We start from the raw sequence: 18,547 nt of genomic DNA on the forward strand, positions 1-18,547 counted from the left end.
CTCAATGGCACCCTGCAGCTCCAACCTGGCCCAAGAAAAGTCACCATACTGAAGCTTGAATGAATCCGAATCTTTCGTACTTGGCACTAAAGCTGCGAAAAAGTCACGACTTTTTGCGCAAGTAGTAACGCTACGAAAAAACCGCAACATTCGGAATGGCTACGAAAAAGTCGCGTCAATTTTTCGAAAAATCGCCAAATACCGATCATTACAAAAAAAACGCAATTGGACGCATTCGGCCCGTTCGTGAGTAAGTAAATGTGCCCCATAGAGTCAATGATTATTACAGTCTGATGCTGTCATACTGAATGAAAGTATGACTGACAGTTTAATAAAGAAATCCACATCATTCATTTTATGGTACCTGCATGCATGAATTCTAAACTTTGAACAAAGCAATTTCATAAGAAGGCCTTACTTAGTAAACATTTAATGAAAACAAAAATAGACATCACAAAACAGAATGATTTGATGTTCACTCTATATCAGTGATACTGTGTATATACTGAATATATATATATATATATATGCCACATCACTTTGCCATCTAAGGTGCCTCATATTACTGCTGCTTGGGCAGAGGGCTTTTTTTATAACATGAGGATTAGAGGTTATTTCTCTATTTATTTCTCTAAGTACAATACTTTCTAAAAGCATGATGTATTTAAACCAAAGAACATTGTTTCTTACCATCTGAACCTCTATACATATAACTGGGGGTTTTCTATCGAGGCAGTCTCCCTAGGTGGCTAATTTGAGTATGTCTGTAAAGCAGTGACTATTGCTATCATACGCATGTCTTTTTACAGAAAGTAAATTGAAGATATCTATTTTATACTTTACACATGGTAAATATATATTTTTTTTCTTAAAGATGTTATTGGAATTTCATAGAACCCTGACATTTTATAAGGATTTAAGAACTGTTAATATATTCACATTGCCACTGAGGTTCAGATGTAAGGTGAGGACGCTACATTCTCAATGTACGTTTGCATAACAAGAACAGCCTGAAAGAGCATTAACTTAAGAGACGATTGTAAGTCCTCCGTTGTGTGAGATAAAAATGTATTGACAGAAAATACAAGGAACAGACTTTGTGCAGATTAGTCTGTCTCAAAAGGGAAATACATACTCAGGTTGCAATCAGCAATTTATTTTCAATTATATATAAAATACATTACCAATATATAGCTTCATGTGTTTATAAGCCCCCCTTTTTATATGGTATAATGTCATTTCTAAATATTAGTAGAATTGCCATATTTAATGCTTTGGCTATGATAGTCTCCTTTCCACAGACTTCAACACAGAAACATCTTCTGTTGGATGTAAGTAGGTGATATGGTTCTCATGAGACATATGATCATGTAATTGTCTTATAGAAAGCAATTGATATGGCTTACATATGTGCCTGCTAATATGGAATGTTGGGTATACTGAAATGCAATGATATTGTTTGATATCATCTATTAATAAAAGGAGTAAAGCGTAAACCCTGCCTATACATAGGGTTTATTTCCCCTTTGAATCATGCGCATGGGTTAGATAATCCAGGAAAAGAACACAGGATTTTATGTTCATATACGTATAATGCATATAATATGTATAACCTAAATGCAGCATGGTAAAGCTCCTTTTTAACTAGACTCAATTGGACTCTAAGTCGAAAGGCATGGCTGTAAATTACTGATAAGGAGCAATCAATTAGTAGTCTACTTGATATACCGACTTCAGTATGTCAAAGCTTCCTGCCATTTGAAAATGTTTTGAAAAGCACCATGACACAGTGAAGATTCACTGTATGTAGTAAATTATATAAATCGGTAATAAAAAATACAGGATATTTTGCTGATTTTATATAGGAATTAATGGCAATACATTTTTATAACAATATAAGAAAATGGGTTAAAATGTATATAGATACAAGAAGGTCTATAAAGTTCAAAATGATCCCATTTTACAAATTAACCCCAAAATTGTACAAAATATTATTTTTTCTTTTAACAAAATATCTGCTTCATCGAATTCTCTACACTCGACCCAACATTCTGGCAACCCACCAGTTGCATGGCATGATGATTCTACATATCACGCGTCCTGATCCATAGCAGTAAGGATAAGGGTAGTAGCCAAGCAGTGGCTCACACACACGTTGGCAATATCTTTGACCACGACGACAGTGAACACAGCAGAAGCCTCTGTGGTCCCACATAGGGTGAAAGTCAAGTCCAACTTCTCTCTAGGATACAAATAAAAGGTAATTTTATAAAGAAAATGACCGTGACTTTGTTCAATACTTTCATTGACCAAGTAATCAAGTTCTTAATTTCTAAAGGAATTGGATGGCCATCAGTAGGTTTGTGAGTAACTCGTATCAGTGTTTTAAATAAATACAATCTAGTCCATCTATGCATCTAACCTGACTTTCATATGGGATGGTGATCTTCATTTTGCATATATGGTGTTGTAAGACAACCAGAAATGCAGCGGTGCTTACATATATAATGATCTAGAAGAGTTTGGCCATCTATCTATGGTCATACAGCACAGTATCCAACCAGAGTGACAATAGGACAATCTGCCTGTACAGTATTTACAGTTATTATTATCTAGCATGTATACATATACATATCTAAGGCTGTAGTGATCTATCAAAGGTTACAGTGATCTTAAGATCAGTTAGTTTTGTATAGGTATGTGTATATATAGTTTTATATATGGGAATGTATTGATAGGTCTGCATAGGTATGATGGTGGTCATTTGGAGAGTTTGATGGGCTATTGTTTTTTTCTACTTAGATTAAGTATGTAACTATATTACATAGCATTTAATGAGCTTTATTATTCCCCAAGGGACTTCTACTCTAATTTCTCTGACACATGAATTAAAACACAAGAGTTCATTTAATCAAACTCCCAATGTTTTTCAACTATGGGAGAAAACCCAGGCAGATATGGAGAAGCACATACTGTACACTGTTAGTAGGAATATAAACACTGTTGCTCAACCATCATTTACTCAAATTGTGCTTGGCTATGAATTGCAGCTTATTACAACATATTACCATGGATTTAACCATGCAGCAAGCTGTGGGACAGAATAATTAGGGTTCTGTTCTTAAAAAAACTGCTCATAAACTTTTTTCAGCTCTGCAGGGCATGTGACCCAATTAATGCAAAATAATGCTAAAGAGAAAATAATATCTGATCTGAGTTCTTTATTCCTTTATTGGTAATATTCTTGCATCAGTAAATGCATTTGGGCTACCTACTAGAGCATGCTGATGGTGAGGGTGGAACCCAAGACCCAAAAGCTGCAAAGAAATATTTTTTACTCCTGGCATCATCCTGTTAATAATGTAAAAAACCTTATTTGTGCATCTAGTTAGTACAGCCTTACCTGCAGATCATTTTAGTCTCATTTTACATTTTAGTCCTTCACTTTTGCAAAATATATGCAGAAACACTTGTCATTGTACATTCAGCTTTGCCTGACCAATATAAGTATTCTAAAGTATAGCGCACATAAAAATATTATGCATGGTGATATAATTACAACAAGAACAGCTGTTTTGTCTATTAAATCTACATCAAGCTCGGAGAAACTAAGGCGATTTGAAGTCATAAAACCATTATCAACTCTGGGAAGGGAAGGTTAATATGAAACCATTCTTTTTAAAAATGAATGGAATTTTTAAGAAATTTACAAATTTGAAAGCGAAAGAGTTGATATTTTATAGGTTAAAGGCTGAGGAAAGTACTTTTAGGGAAAGAATGCAATTACTTTCTACTGCAAGGTCTTTAATACAACTAGTGGGTATAAAGAACAAAAATATGTTAGACTTACTGATGGCTTATCTCTCCCTCTTTTACAGAAAGCAGAATATAAGGCAGTATATTCTTGCTTGTACAGGGAACTGTTTTTTTGCATTCTAGTGTATGGCTATTGGTAACTGTCTACAAAATACTGGTGCGATGATCACTAGACTAGTATCCCAGTCCAGCCCATTTTTTATCAAAGAAGAGTCTCCTCCCAATCACTGGGAGGTGCCAAAAATGTGACACCCACACCAACCTTTCCTTCTCTTTTAAAGCACATGAGGCAAGAAACAGAATAAGAATGTGAAACTTGTCACAGATAAGTATTATTGCCGATTAAATGAAGAATATACTGATAGCCAAAGCTAGCATAGGCAATGGATCCCTAGAATTTGGCAACCCAGTACATGTTTTCAGCTCTAAAATAACATTTTACAATAGTTAGATTTATTTAGTATACACATCAGATATGCCCTACCTGCTGCCCAGCAGTTGGTATACTAAGACTTCTAGCCAAAGTGGTTCGAATATGCTGAATATGCAACATCTGGATTGTTGCAGGTTATGGTTCCTAAATTGCCCTTACATTGGGCACCTAGTCTTTCAGCAGTACTTGAGACTCCCACATCACTAAGTCAGTCGGTTCATTCATATTAACTATAATAAAGGCAAGTATTAGCAAGTAGCTAAGAAGATACTGCAAGTTATGTACTTTAGTTTGTTTATTTAGCAAGAATTCAAATGCCATTCTAACCTAGGGCCATTAGCTATCTCATGGAATTGTAAATACCATCTGTTGTGGTCTGAAGCCCTTTTAATGACTTATAGACAACATAATATATGTAATGTGTCCAAGCACTTGAATTAATTATTTGGGACTAATTATTTTTAACCATGCACATTTTCCCTGGATTGGTATTTTTATGAACAAAGCTCTAGGAGGTTTACTGATTGGATTTGAAGAAAGACAATTATTTAAATAAAAATGATTTATAATTTTCCTTTTGGAACATGCAATGCAATGAGTTTTTGCCTTCAGGTACAGCCGTAACCATCTCAATGAAATCTCATATTTGCATTAGTAATTGGCAGGCCATTAATGGCTAGTTAGAAACAAAGAGGAACACAGGAGGCAGAAGATACCACAGCAGGTACAGGCTTGATGTGTATTGCTCATATGGGGGCACATCAGGATTTGCACTAAAGCTCTAGGAGGAACATCCACCAACGGAACAATGTTATTCTACCATAAATAAGAAATTATACTGTTAGGGGTGGACATTGCACTTCCATGGCTTAATGATGCTTGCAGAGTCCTGTTGAGAGCATATACTGTACACTGTGCCTCTCAGTGGCAGGAAAACCAATATCCTAAAGCCCTATTTGAAGATTCATGTAGAAGCCATTATTCTATTCTCAGTGTTGATACTCAAGTTGCCTTAAAAAAAAAATGTAACAGTGCTGTTCTAGGGTAATTATCCTAAGCTTTTTATGCTCAAGTAAGAAAAAACACTAAAGATGTTCCTAAAGGAATGACATTCCCACAGTCCTGTAAATGTTTTTCTACCTCTTTTACAGGTTGCACCTTGCCAATAAACCTCCATCGTTCTGACACTTTCCCATCATCCTTATCTCCTCCCAAAGTGAGTAAAGCTGGCGTCAGATACAAGATCCTTTTACTATTTTTGGCTCATGTGTTAAATTTAAGACAGACTTCATTGTACCATGCATATCAAATGTTTGACCAGGTTTAAATATGTTACTGGTGTCTCCTTGTTTATTTAACTGTATTTGTACATGTATGGTGAAACCTGCAGTACGAATAGCAAGTTCTTTCCAGGTGATGATGTAAAGACTGTCAGGACCTTCGGGGATTATGACACGTTGTTAAATAAACTTTCTTGCAAACATTTTATTTGGGTCAGTTCAGTTAATTAAAATCATAAACATAAAGAGATCTAAAGGCTTAATCAATGAATAAACAAGTATTTGAGTAGCAAACAAGTCCATCAGGGTGCAGATTTCTATTAAATCTTGACTTACTGAATTAGGGTCTATACATTTATCTAAAAACATATTCAGCATGTGAGAGATGAAGGGTGTCAATAGTTCTGCTTGGCAGCAACACTGAGCTCCAACACCTGCCTGAACCCTTGTTCACCAATGCAAATTTCATTTGGGGGAAAGGGTCTGGACTGTTCTTTTCAGTGCTGAACTGAACAACTTGTTCAACTGGAAAAAGATTGGTATATTTTTATTGGCCCTTAAAATGCTATCTCTTTTTATAGATTCAGTCACTTTGCCAAACTATAAAACATTGATTTTAAAGCTTGATCTTTATTGTCATTATTAATAGTTTGTTTATCTTTTTTGTTGAGGTTCTCTATTTATCTTCTTCGTATTTCTCTTTGCACTGAGCAACAGATGAAATTGTCTTACACTCACTACAGAGAGCAGCACAGCTGTCACAACCTCAGGGCCGTGAGTTCCCAGACATAGGGCAGGACCCAAAGAGCAAACAGTTGGTATCACAGGATGAGGCGTTTATTGGAGAAATGGCAAGTAGCCATCAGCAGGTTCCCATAAGCCAGTAGGTGGTAGCCAGCCTGCACTCTTGTTCCTTAGGGAATAGGGAAATACACACAGTTGGGGGGAATCTTCTTGCCCCAGCTAAGGTAGATTCCAGGGAACACAGGGGAGGGGGTCCTGCCGTAGCTAAGGTTACACCCCAGACAAAAGGCTCCTTGGAACTCTTGGCAGCCACCTTTGTAGCCAGAAAGGGAGCAGCCCCTGTCGAAAAACCAAAACAGGATTTGGCTCCTTCTGCCAACCCAAAGGCAGCTTCCAGAGGGGCCAATCATAGCTAATCCCACTGGGCCTATGGGAAGCCCCCTAGTGAGCATGCCCAGTTCAGTCTTTTGCATTTACTAGACAGAGCACTGCCCTCACAAGGGGTAACTATGTGTATTGTGTCACTATGGGGTCTGGCTCTGTGTGCCCTCACAATAGGGGCAATTACATGGGGAGGGCCAGACAGAGTCGGCTGGCTACACACAATACACACCTAGATGAGATTAACCTACACAATGCATTTGCTACAACAGGTAGGAGGGGGGCAGGGGGTACATTTCAGCATAAACAGAAATATCTAATAGTTTCATCCAACTTATACAGTTTGTTATGTCACAACAGCTTTGTCCTTACTGCCTGGCTTAGGGAAGGTGATAAGGACAGGGCCCCATTGAGGACCCTACCTTTCTTGTCTGAATGACTCGCAAGGTAGAGGCTAGTAGGAGGCGGGCAAGAGGATGCCTATGTGCCTCCTCCCGCCTGCCTCTCTTGGATCCTGCAGTGCTACTGCTGGATCTAAAGGACATGCCCCAGGTCTCTGCTTTTCAAAACAGAACTCAGTGTGCAAAAGTCTAAATCATAAGAAAAATTGTAAGTTAAACTTGATTTATACAGAGAATTGCTAGCCATATTATTTACATTTAACTTATATAGTTTGCATTCTAGTTACAATATCATGTATCAGTGAACTGTTCTCTTCTGGTAAATTTTCTGAATATGACTTATTATGTCTCATTTGTATATGCTAGGTACAAGTGCTAATCACATTAATGCATTCAGGTACGGTATTTGCAATTCACTTGTGCTTACGTCTACCTGCGATTCTGATCAGAAGCATGCTCTTCCCATGTTCCTATTGCACTTAGATCAGTGCTAGATTAGTGCATCAGACACAACATGCAGCACACACCAGGTACAAAAGATAATAAATGGCTGCTTTAAGCAGTTTTGTGCCGATTAATGCACCTAGAACGTGAGCCTACCTACATAAATTAGCCCTATGTATCTCTTCCTTTCCACTTTATAGTTTAGTCACAATTCTTACTTGGTTTTGTCATAACCTAAGACAATATGTAGTAGAAAATCTATAACAACTGGAGTTTTTCTTGAAAACTTTTCACCACTCATTCGAGTGGCTTCTTCAGTTCAAATGACCGGTAGGGAATTCCCCGGCATTTAAACCCTTGAGGGTAGTACAGTCACAGGCATCCAATCACAATGGTTCCATTGAACTTTTTCAGTTAGGTGTTGACTGAAACTGACAGGTGTAAGAAGGTATGATCCAAAAACAATGGTACCATGAGAGGAATGGATGTGCAGGATAAAACAAAAGTGCAATAGATAGGCTACAGGGAGATAGGTCTGACTGCAGGGAGTTGAGATGGAACAGATAGGAGGAGAGAAGATGGGGACAGTTCAGAACCTTGAAAAGGGAAAAAACCTTAACATTTGACCTGTACATTAAAATGAATAAAATGTATAATATGTAACATGTATAAAAGATATTTAAATTAAATTAAATTTAAAAACCTCAGAGTAACATGACCTGTATAAAAATTACCTTGGTCTGTGGCTTTGTGCTTTTATAACACCTTATAACTCTTAGGTGACTTATAATATCTTAAAAGTAAGGGTGCATTGTCTGCTATATTTTTTAGCCCTTTGTGTCTATTACATGGGGAGCATTACATATTTCAACAAAGACTTTGTATGACAATAAAACAATTTTAAATCCACCCAAATTGGTAAAAACTCTACGAGACAAAAACTCTCCAAACTAAAAGTGGTAAAGATGTGCAATTTAATCCTTGGCATATCTTCCCACACCATTCATCAGCTTCCCAACAAACCCTGACCAGATTTCAATATAATATATAATTTATTTACTTTCTCATTTAGAAGTTGCCGAGCTCAGCGTAAGTCGGATAATTGATAAATGTTTAGTTAAGATATGCCAAGGATTAAACTGCGCACTTTGGAACTTTTTTCTTCAGATAATGTTTGCCTTTGGTTTTTCAGCAATGTGCAATAGAACTGGACCAAATCTCCACATTCATATTAGCGCTTGTGATTGGAAATTCTGCCTCTCTTTTTTTTTTTTTCGGCAGAGCCTCCTGATATTTTGCTTATGCGGGCGCTCAGAGGCTGAAAGCAGTACATCTGAGTAATTTGCATTTTAAATCATTTAGGAACTTTTAAAATACCAGAGTAAGCTGTGAAGAAACAGGACTCAAGCACTCAGCTCTTTCCCTTTTCCATTAATGTCTAGGTATTGGGCAATAAAAATTGACGGAACCTAGCCATGTCTATAGCCTATTAGAGACTAGTCATAAATGCCTCAGACCAGACCAACTGGTGCCTGCTCTGCTTTTCTACACTTCTACACAGGTATTCAGAGAAACAAACAACAGTCTTTCTTACTTATAGACATTTTCTATTTTCTGTAAATGTAAAAAAGGTGCAGTGGTCTATTATGAAATGATGGCCATGCTGACTATTTTTATTAAATGGGCCATTAAATCTAACACAAACAGTGTAGCTCAATCATGTATTATCTATCCAGCTTTTGTTGAACTATATAAAATTCAGTACAGTGCTGGGCTAAATGAAGGGAGCACCGATGGCAAGCCCTCCCCTTGACCCCCCCCTGCCACAGTGAGCAGGGTGATGCCGTTCTGAGTCTTGAATCTGATGAGTGGGCAAAGGTGGGGCAGTGAAGGGGGGCTGACTATCAGAAGCGCCATGTGATGCAGAACAGTGACAATCAGGAAGGTGGAACTGGCTGTCACATTTGCGCATTACAGCTCCCCTTAGTTAGACAAGTATCTGGAATTACAAAGCTAAACTAGGGGTAGGCAAAAAGTATGTGCCTAGTGCCCCCCCTTTGTTGTGCCCTTGGCCTCTTCTGCCTACTAATAGTTCCAGCCCTAATACATCTTGCTATTGAGTACACCCAGCTCCCTGTTCTTTACTCAAATGATTGGAATTAGAAGCATTAAAGACATCTTTTTCACTAGCTCAGAAACTGTAAACAGCCCTAACACGTGTCCACCTTTCTGATATTTGATTACAGCATAATCTTGTCAAGCCAAAATGTCACTGTAATCTCATATATCTCAACATATTCATATAATGATGAGATTCCATAGCAGCATCTTCACTGGAGCATTCTCTTAATTCTGTAATTAAGTTTGGACGGCCTGCATACACCTATCACACCAATCAAATCACAACACAATGTAAGGCCAAAAGTAATCAAACATATTTTCAGGCATTAGACCCTCGGCACTCCATATAAGATCACATGTCCTCAGTTAGAATACTCACTGCTAAGTTTCAAACTGTTTTTGAAAGCAATATGGTAAAGTATGGCCTGGGACTGTTCTCCATGGTTGTTCTCCATGGTTTCACTCAAAGGCTACTGTGTACAATGACATCCTTGCCAATTCCATCTTTCCTGATTTGCAGAGAAGTTTCCTCTTTCAGCAAAATAATGTACCATACACAAAGCAGGGCCCATACAGAATGGGATTGCTGAGACTGGAAGCGGAAAACGTAATTTTCCTGCACAGAGCCTTGTCCTCAAGCCAACTGTACACTGAACTGTGGGATGGATTGGAATGCCAGATCATCAACATTAACTAACCCAACCTCACTAATACTTTGTGGCTGAATGGAAGCAAATGCCACCAATAATGTTCCAAGATATAGTGGAAAGTCTCCCCAGAATAGGGCAAGATATTATAGCAGCAAAGGGAGGAAGACCTTATTAATATTATTGGTTTTGGAATGAGATATTGGAAAGGAAGGTTTTTGGATACTTTTGGACATAGTGTATTTTGTAGTATTTATTTCCCAAATAACCATATTAATGTAAAACAAACACATTGATTTAATAAATAGCAGTTCTTCATTTCTTTTTCTTTAATAGCAAATGCTGTATTTGTTTAAATAGCCCATTTGCCGAAACTGAATTGCATCCTACATTTGGCACATATGTTCAACAGAAGTTTCCCGTGGTTTTTGTTATAAAGACTTTTTTTTCCAGCCATTTTGGGCCAGGCATCCAGTTGATCAATTCAATGTGCATTATGGCTTTTCTTTATTCCCATTTTATGGAAAGTCATAAAAGTCTAACTACCTCCATCCTTTCCTCCTGTTTTCATAAGAGTCCTGAAAGTGATCATACCTTAAGGGTCCAAAACAATAACACCCATGGAGGGAAGCAGCTGTTTTGCTGAGAGATTGCTTAAAGCTATACATTCATAAATATATAAGTGAAAACACAAATAGGTTCCAGTTGTTATAGTTTAGAAATGCCAACATGCTCTACAAAGATAAAAGCACTGTAAACCTAGAACACATGCTTCTTGAAAGGACCATGCTAATTCATTCAAAACCTATGTTACCAGGTTTTTTGGATAAGAGATCTTTCTGTAAATGTATTTTCTTAAGGCTTCTTTATACATTGCCACCAACATATATTTGTGCTACCTAAGGTATCATTATCTACAAGGTACTGTCTTTTTATTACATAGAAACATCACACTGACTATAAATGTAGAACTGTTTGTCTAAATAGGATAGGAGTAGGCATTACTATATTTAGGATTTTTCTGAATAAAGTATTTCTGATCAGTAGAATATTTTAAGCGTAGTTATACAGTGCAATGTAATAAACAATAAAAAAGCTTAGTACATTTGTTTGCAGTTTGTACTTATTGTGATCCAGTTGCCAATATAAAGAGGTTATTTTAAGTGATAGTCTTGTTTCCTCTGTTGTTGAGTAGGAGGTCAGTCAGTTATCTTTTCCCCTAACAGTATTAATGCTGATTGAGTGGTGTGAGAATTTGTTCTAAAGAAAGCTTATTTGTTCCTGTTACAATTAATAAGCAAACTATATAGGGATATTTAATCAGCCATTTCAGAGTATGTATGCTCATAGGCATGTTTGCAGTTCTCGACAGATATATGATACAAGAAGGGCATGATATTACAACAACAAAATTTGCTTATAAGGAAATATGTTTATAATAAGACATTGCTAAATATATTTGGCTTAGTATCCCAAACCCAGCATTTCCTTAAATCTTGCATTGGTCTTGTGGTCATAGATGAGAAAATATTATCCGTCCTTTGCATATACTGTAAGTATACATAAGGGGGATTTGTAGGCAGCATGCAATCTACCATTTTTTCACACTTCGGACACTGCCTTCTCTCCTTGAATTGCAGCAGGACTCTGCATTCTGCTTTGTAGCTCAGAGACCTGGCACTTACCCCATGAATATAGCCCTGCTTGCATTCACCATCACTGTATTTATGATTGATGGTGGAGGGCCAACAAGTTAGGGAGCAGAGGCATGCTTTTACTCCCCTTATTGCTCTTACACTTCTTCCTTGAATCTTTGTTACTTACTATATTTGTTTTCTTCTGTTCTGCATGTCTAATTATTAGGTACCTGCCCCTATATACTGTAAGTAGACTGTATAGCAATACCTCAAGCCTTGTCTGTATGTACTGCACATCCCAGGTTAATATGGACTATCCTCCTTGTGCATGGAAAAGAGTGGAACATGTGGCTCTCCAGTTGTTATTTAACTACAAAGTGTATGGTTCCCCAACATCTAAGGAAAAATAGGTAGGACGGAATTGTAACCCAAGCTACAATATACGGCTGAACCATGGACATCTTGGGAACACACTTGTATGTTGTACATGAAAATGTCTCTATGTTAGTATGCACAAAAGAACAGTGAAAGAGAACAGATTCTTTCTAATTAGTGATGAGTGAATCTGTTCTGATTCCCTTTACGGTAAAAAAGTCGTGAAACAACAAAAAATTTGCCAACTGCAGCTACCGCATTACATTTTTTTTACACAAACACAGCTGACGTGACCACCACTTTTTTGATGTAACTGCAACTTTTTGAAAGTGACCATAACTTTTTCCTCAGTCTGCGAATTTTGTGTATCACCAAATTTTTGCAGTAGTTTCGAAAACATTTGCCAGTGGTGTAATGTAGAATTTCACAGCAAATCCATGCCTGGTGAAAAAAATTACTCATCTCTATTTATAATGCATAAATGCTGATTCTAATGGTTGTAGTGCCCCTTGCTTCGTCACACATAGTGCCACATTCAGCCAGGACCTGCCCTTACTTTGTGCTTCGTTGAGACTATAACAAGTACCGGGCAGGGCAGGCTGATATCTGCGTATGTCTTTATTAAAAGAAACATCTGCAGAATGACACTGTGTAAGCTGGCACTGTGGTGCAGATGATATACACGGTAGCTGCTTCTCAGCGTATTATATATGTGATGAATATTGATGACCCATCTGTTGTACACCATTGCTGCTTGATGTACCGTACTGAGGAATCACTTGGAAGATGCGCACTTGATTTTTGATTTATATTTTTTTTGCACCTTTTATTTTATCATATAAAGAGATAAAGGCTTATCAAAGCCCGTGCTTTGACAGTAACTTATAGTAACATTAAAGCCATATCTCTTTGTCATCTATCTTTCAAAATGCACCGCCTGGCTACATCAATTCATTATTCACATTTTCCTTTCTAATCCATTTACAAGCGGCTACTGTTCTCCTAATGATGCAGGTTTCAAATCAGTCCTGTTAGCAGTTTCAGTGATGTTCCAGCTCTAAAAGCCTATGTAAGATCTTTTCCATAAGACTATTAGGAGTTTAGCATTAATTATTTTCACTGATTAACAGAGAAAAGATGTTTTTCACACCTGTACTAAAGTCTTAAAGGCTTTGGTACTGTCCATATCAATGCACTTCTTACACACTTACATGATGTGAAATTTTTAATTTACGCCCTTTTTCACATTATGCAGCCAATGTTCCAGAAAGGAACCGACAGTGTTTAAAATAATAAAAATCTTTTTTAAATGCGTAACAAATAATTGGAGCTCCTGACTCATTTCCAAATGCAAAATATGGGAATGCCATCTCCCATAGACTCCATTTTAATCATTTTAATAAATTTAATTAAAAATGATTTCCTTTTTCTTGGTACAGGTATGCGATCCGTTATCTGGAATCCCGTTATCCAGAAAGCCTTTCTCCCATAGATTCCATTTGAATTAAATAATTCTGATTTTTATAACTGATTTCCTTTTTCTCTGTAATAATAAAACAGTACCTTGTACTTGATCCCAACTAAGATATAATTTTTCCTTATTGGATGCAAAACAACCCTATTGTGTTTAATTAATGTTTTATTGATTTTTTAGTAGATTTAAGGTATGGAGATCCAAATTACGGAAAGACCCCTTATCCGGAATATGCTTGGTCCTGAGAATTCTGGATAATGGGTTCTACACCTGTAATAATAAGACAGGACTTTGTACTTGAATGAGGGAGAGACTTCAAAATTGGGAAACTCCCCGAGGGGGGGGGGGGGGATTGACAGCTCTGCAGGTCCCATACCTGTACTATGGAATGTCATTGGTTAGATAGGTAGGGTGACCTGTACCAAGCTTAGACAGCATAAATTAAGCATAGCAGACTTAAATAGCCCTTGGTATGTATTTTTTCCATCATAACAATATGCTGCCATTGTAGATAAGGACCAACATTTTGTGAAGAAAAATATTATTGAGCTCCTATTAGATAACTGGTTTGAAATGTTTTGTTCTATTCAGTGATCAAATAAGTCATAAGTCATAAATATCCAGTCTAGTTTACTGGTCAGCTGTTTAAAACCAAACATCTGATTGTTTTATATGGGTTACTAGATGTGGCCAAACATAAAAGATTGTTTTCCATTATAGTTGTTCATTACTTAAATGTATAATGGGCAGGTATTGTCTCAACCAGTAAAAAAAAAGTAGTAACCCTACAGCAGATTGTGCTACAGAATTTGTAGGAAAACTGTCAAAATGACCCCCTGCTCTTAATTTGACTTCTGCTATAGTGGAGAGCTGCTATCATACTCAGCAAATAAAGACTGCAATAACTAGGTTGTGAAGAATTGTAGCATTCTTATTGCTGTTATTTGTATGGGTGATCTGGACATTATTATAATTCTTAATCAATACAATGTCAGTAAACCTTACGTTATCTTAATATTAATTCTGCCCCTAAGTGTAGCTTGGTCCTATTATTCTTAGTTTGATCCATTATGCTTTTTTATTATTTATGTCCACTTCCCTAATAAAAATGTAAACAATTATAGAACCTCATATCCACAAGCTCAGAAACAACCCCTGTCTTGCAATAGCCTTATATTACTGAAAATATCACTGTTAAATATGTGTAAATCTGATATAACACAATCAACAATCACTAATGAAATAATTATTGAATGGTTTCCTGTTGTGCTCATACATTGTTGATGTTGCATTTATTTATTTTTACGAACAGCATATAAATAACTGAGATAACTGAGTGATATCATTTATATCAATACATCAGTAAGCTACGTTATTGAGACCTTTGGCATAAGGTCTAATTCTTATCCACATTTTATGTCCTGAACTAGCAAAAATATGAAAAAAATCAACTTACATAGTCATTAACCGGCAAGTCTTCCTCAGTCAGATCTCGAGCCTGACGCTTATTGCCCGAAGGTGGCACCTCTGGTTTCTCGTGTTTTACTTCTTTGGATAAAGCAGGCTTTTTTTCTAAAACCAAGTCACCCTCTTCCAAGTCTTCAAAGTCTTTAAATTCAGAATCTTTAAAACAAACATATATATGATAAATCTTTCTGTATTCCCAGCATGTGATAGACCATAAAAAATGTAATTCATTTTAAAGCCATCATAATGTGGAGTAAAAAATAGGTGGCTTGCACTCATGTATAAGCGCAATAATTACTGCCTGTCATTACCAGGATAATCTTCTTCAGTCAGATCACGAGCAATGGGTCAACTTTACTGGCCCTCCTCTCCCCAAATGCAGCAAAGAAGCCCTGCAGGATGGCCCTTCTTATCCAAACTTTTAAAAATGCAGGGTAATGCCCCAGAGTTGGCTGACCATGCCCATACACATGTAAGAAGGTAAACATAAATAGTTAAATACAATGCTTGCATTTGTACAACAGATAAACCCATAAGGTTGATAGGGGATTTCCATAGAACTTTCTAGAGTGGGGAAGTCCTCCCTGACCCAGGGACACTATACAAGGGTTTTGGCAAACAGAAACTTCATCTTAAGCCTAAGTCACATCCAGTGACACCTCTTGTGTAGTCCTGTTAGAGAAGAAGCTGTTCTTCGCAGCCTTAGCGAGAGGTAGGGAAGATGTGGAAATAGCTCAACTCAAAGGTGAGAGATGGGTAGACAGCAAGGGTAGCTCTTGGCCCTGAAAAGAAATAAGTGTATGAAATAGAAGCACCCTGACATTATCACTAGTTCTGGATACTAGTGTGTAGGTTAGAGGGACCCTGCAGGAACTTCCAGTCAGGGCAGTTGGGAGTAAAAAACTGATCTTCAGGTACACCTAATATAACAATACAAGCAGTATTATGTGTGGCACAAGTAAGACTAAAACTGGAAAATAAGTCAGTAATTGGCAAGTAAGATACATGAAAAAACAGTTACAAATTAAAGGAGGGGCAAGTAGGGAAGCACAGGCCTGATAAAATGCCACCCTTTGCAGTAATTACCACAGAAGTATGAACCGTAGGAACCCTAGTTATGGAGAGGATCTTGTCTTTAAATGCATAGAGAAGTGCATTACACTTCAGCTTATTAGACATCAGCTGGGAATTGTATTATTATCCTATATTATTATACATAGTTACCATGTCAGTTATTCCCTGCTTACAATTAGTGATGCGCAAATTTTGTTGCCAGGCATGGCTTCTCAGGGAATTTCCACATTTCACCATTGGCGTATTGTTTCGCGAAGGTTTTTTTTGCCGCGCAGTCGCATAAAGAAAAGGGTGCGGTTGCGTCAAAAAAGCTTTGCGGGCGACTAATAAAATAGACGAGGGTGGCAAAAATGCGTTTTGCGAACAGATTCACTCATCACTACTTACAATCTAAGATTCTATATCACTGAACAGTGTGGAGTGTGGGAAGAAACACAGACATGGGGAGAACATATAGCGAATCTGACTTTTCACGGTCTGTGACCCAGTGCATACAAGAGACATTAGGTAACAGCAAGAATAACAAAACCAATATTATTAAATTATTTTGTTAGTTTGTTTTCATGTTAAGAATGATTATTGCTAGTACAATACAATGTACAATAGTCGACATAAAGGTTATTTGTGCTTTGTATGATCAAAACAGAGAATGCTACTTCTCCCCTGTCAGCAGTTGCAAGCAGAAAACATGTCCTAAACCAAATCATTCTTATAAAAGAATAGACCCATGGTACCAAGTTAATAGTCAGCATGTGAAGTCCCAAAGTTCAGGGAGCCAAAAGTGTTATGGCTGAATGCCAGCTACTGACACTCAGTTGGTCACAGGTATTATCAATATTGGCTCTGTCACTATCATGAATTCAGAGTGACAGACTTTGGTGTCTCATTAGTATCTATTTGGGCAAAAGTCCACAGTGCGAGTGCAGGGTACAGCAAGCGCTGCCAGTGATTAGAATATGAACAAAGTGTTCCAGCGGCAAATGTTACTGATTTGTAATCGTGATCCCCCTCCAGATTGGCACCCAAGTTGCTTGCTAAATGTTTCTGGATAATTTTAAAGCTGATTTATTTTATTATTCAATTGGCTCTTGGTATCTAATACACTCATACACATGTCATCACAAACACTATTATGGGATAGAGTTTTTTTTTATTCCTTAATATGCCACAGAGGTTTACAATATTGTTTCTGCTATGTTTAACCCTGGGACCCATTTTTTTTTTTTAAAGCAGTGTAAATATGGTAAATATGGTCTGTCCTGCCACTTTGGCTGGATTGTATGAAAGTGTGCCTAGTGATTCTGTGTAACCCTGAAGGTACAGGTATGGGGCCTGTTATCCAGAATGCTCAGGACCTGGGGTTTTCCGGATAAGGGATCTTCCCGTAATTTGTATCTCCATAACTTAAGTTTGCTAAAAATAATTTAAACATTAAATAAACCCAATAGAATTGTTTTGCCTCCAATAATAATTAATTATATCTTAGTTGGGATCAAGTACAAGGTACTATTTTATTATTACAGAGAAAAAGGAAATCATATTTAAAAATTAGAATTTTTTTACTTAGAATTGGGTCTATGGGAAATGGCCTTTCTGTAATTCAGAACTTTCTGGATAACGGGTTTCCGGGTTTCCGCGTAAGGGATCCCATACCTGTACTACTACCCTTATTGTCGCAGTAATTGCAGAGTATCGATAAGTGGAGCAATCCTGTGCCAAAAAGAATCGCATGCTAATATAATTTTAACGCAGAGAACCTGAAAGTAATATATTTATGAATTCGTAAATATCACTTGCAACTTGCTCCCAATTCACATAAAAACTCAAACACAATGTTTGTTTTGATGACTTAGGCACAAATGCTGCAGGTGCAACACTGCAATGACTCTGGGTAAAATGCTGCAACCTTAACAATAACTAGTAGCTGTCATTGGATGATAACAGTTATACTTCAATAACCAGAGACTGAATGTAGAAGGGTAAGCCTCAACTGAGTAGTGCTTGCTCCAAATTGTGTAGGATTTAGGGAATATCATGGATATGTCTAAGTGCAAGTAAGCATGGCAGGTTTAGGAAACAGCCTACAATGTTCTTAGCTTCCATCTGGAAGATAAGATGGCTACAACTGCCACCATGCTTTAAATCACTGAAGGCAGCAGCCATTGTGGATTTACAACATTCCCTGGCACTCCTTGGGATGCTGGTTAGAGAGGACAGCCATGGGACAGCTCAGGATGAGCAGATAAAATTCTT

General features: G+C 37.3%; 1 protein-coding gene across 1 annotated transcript in view; it reads right to left on the reverse strand.

Annotated features, from left to right (window-relative positions):
* Positions 1–414: 414 nt before the first annotated feature.
* The window catches only part of tnmd (tenomodulin), a 60,696-nt gene continuing 42,563 nt past the window's right edge, over positions 415–18,547 (reverse strand). Inside the window, exons 7-8 of the mRNA XM_031892082.1 lie at positions 15,210–15,376; positions 415–2,242 (exon numbers count right to left, since the gene is read on the reverse strand). Coding sequence (XP_031747942.1) covers positions 2,033–2,242; positions 15,210–15,376 — 377 coding nt within the window. The 3' untranslated portion in view covers positions 415–2,032. The remainder of the gene's footprint in view (positions 2,243–15,209; positions 15,377–18,547) is intronic.

This window comes from Xenopus tropicalis, chromosome 8, assembly GCF_000004195.4.
Source record: "Xenopus tropicalis strain Nigerian chromosome 8, UCB_Xtro_10.0, whole genome shotgun sequence".
Taxonomy (NCBI): domain Eukaryota; kingdom Metazoa; phylum Chordata; class Amphibia; order Anura; family Pipidae; genus Xenopus; species Xenopus tropicalis.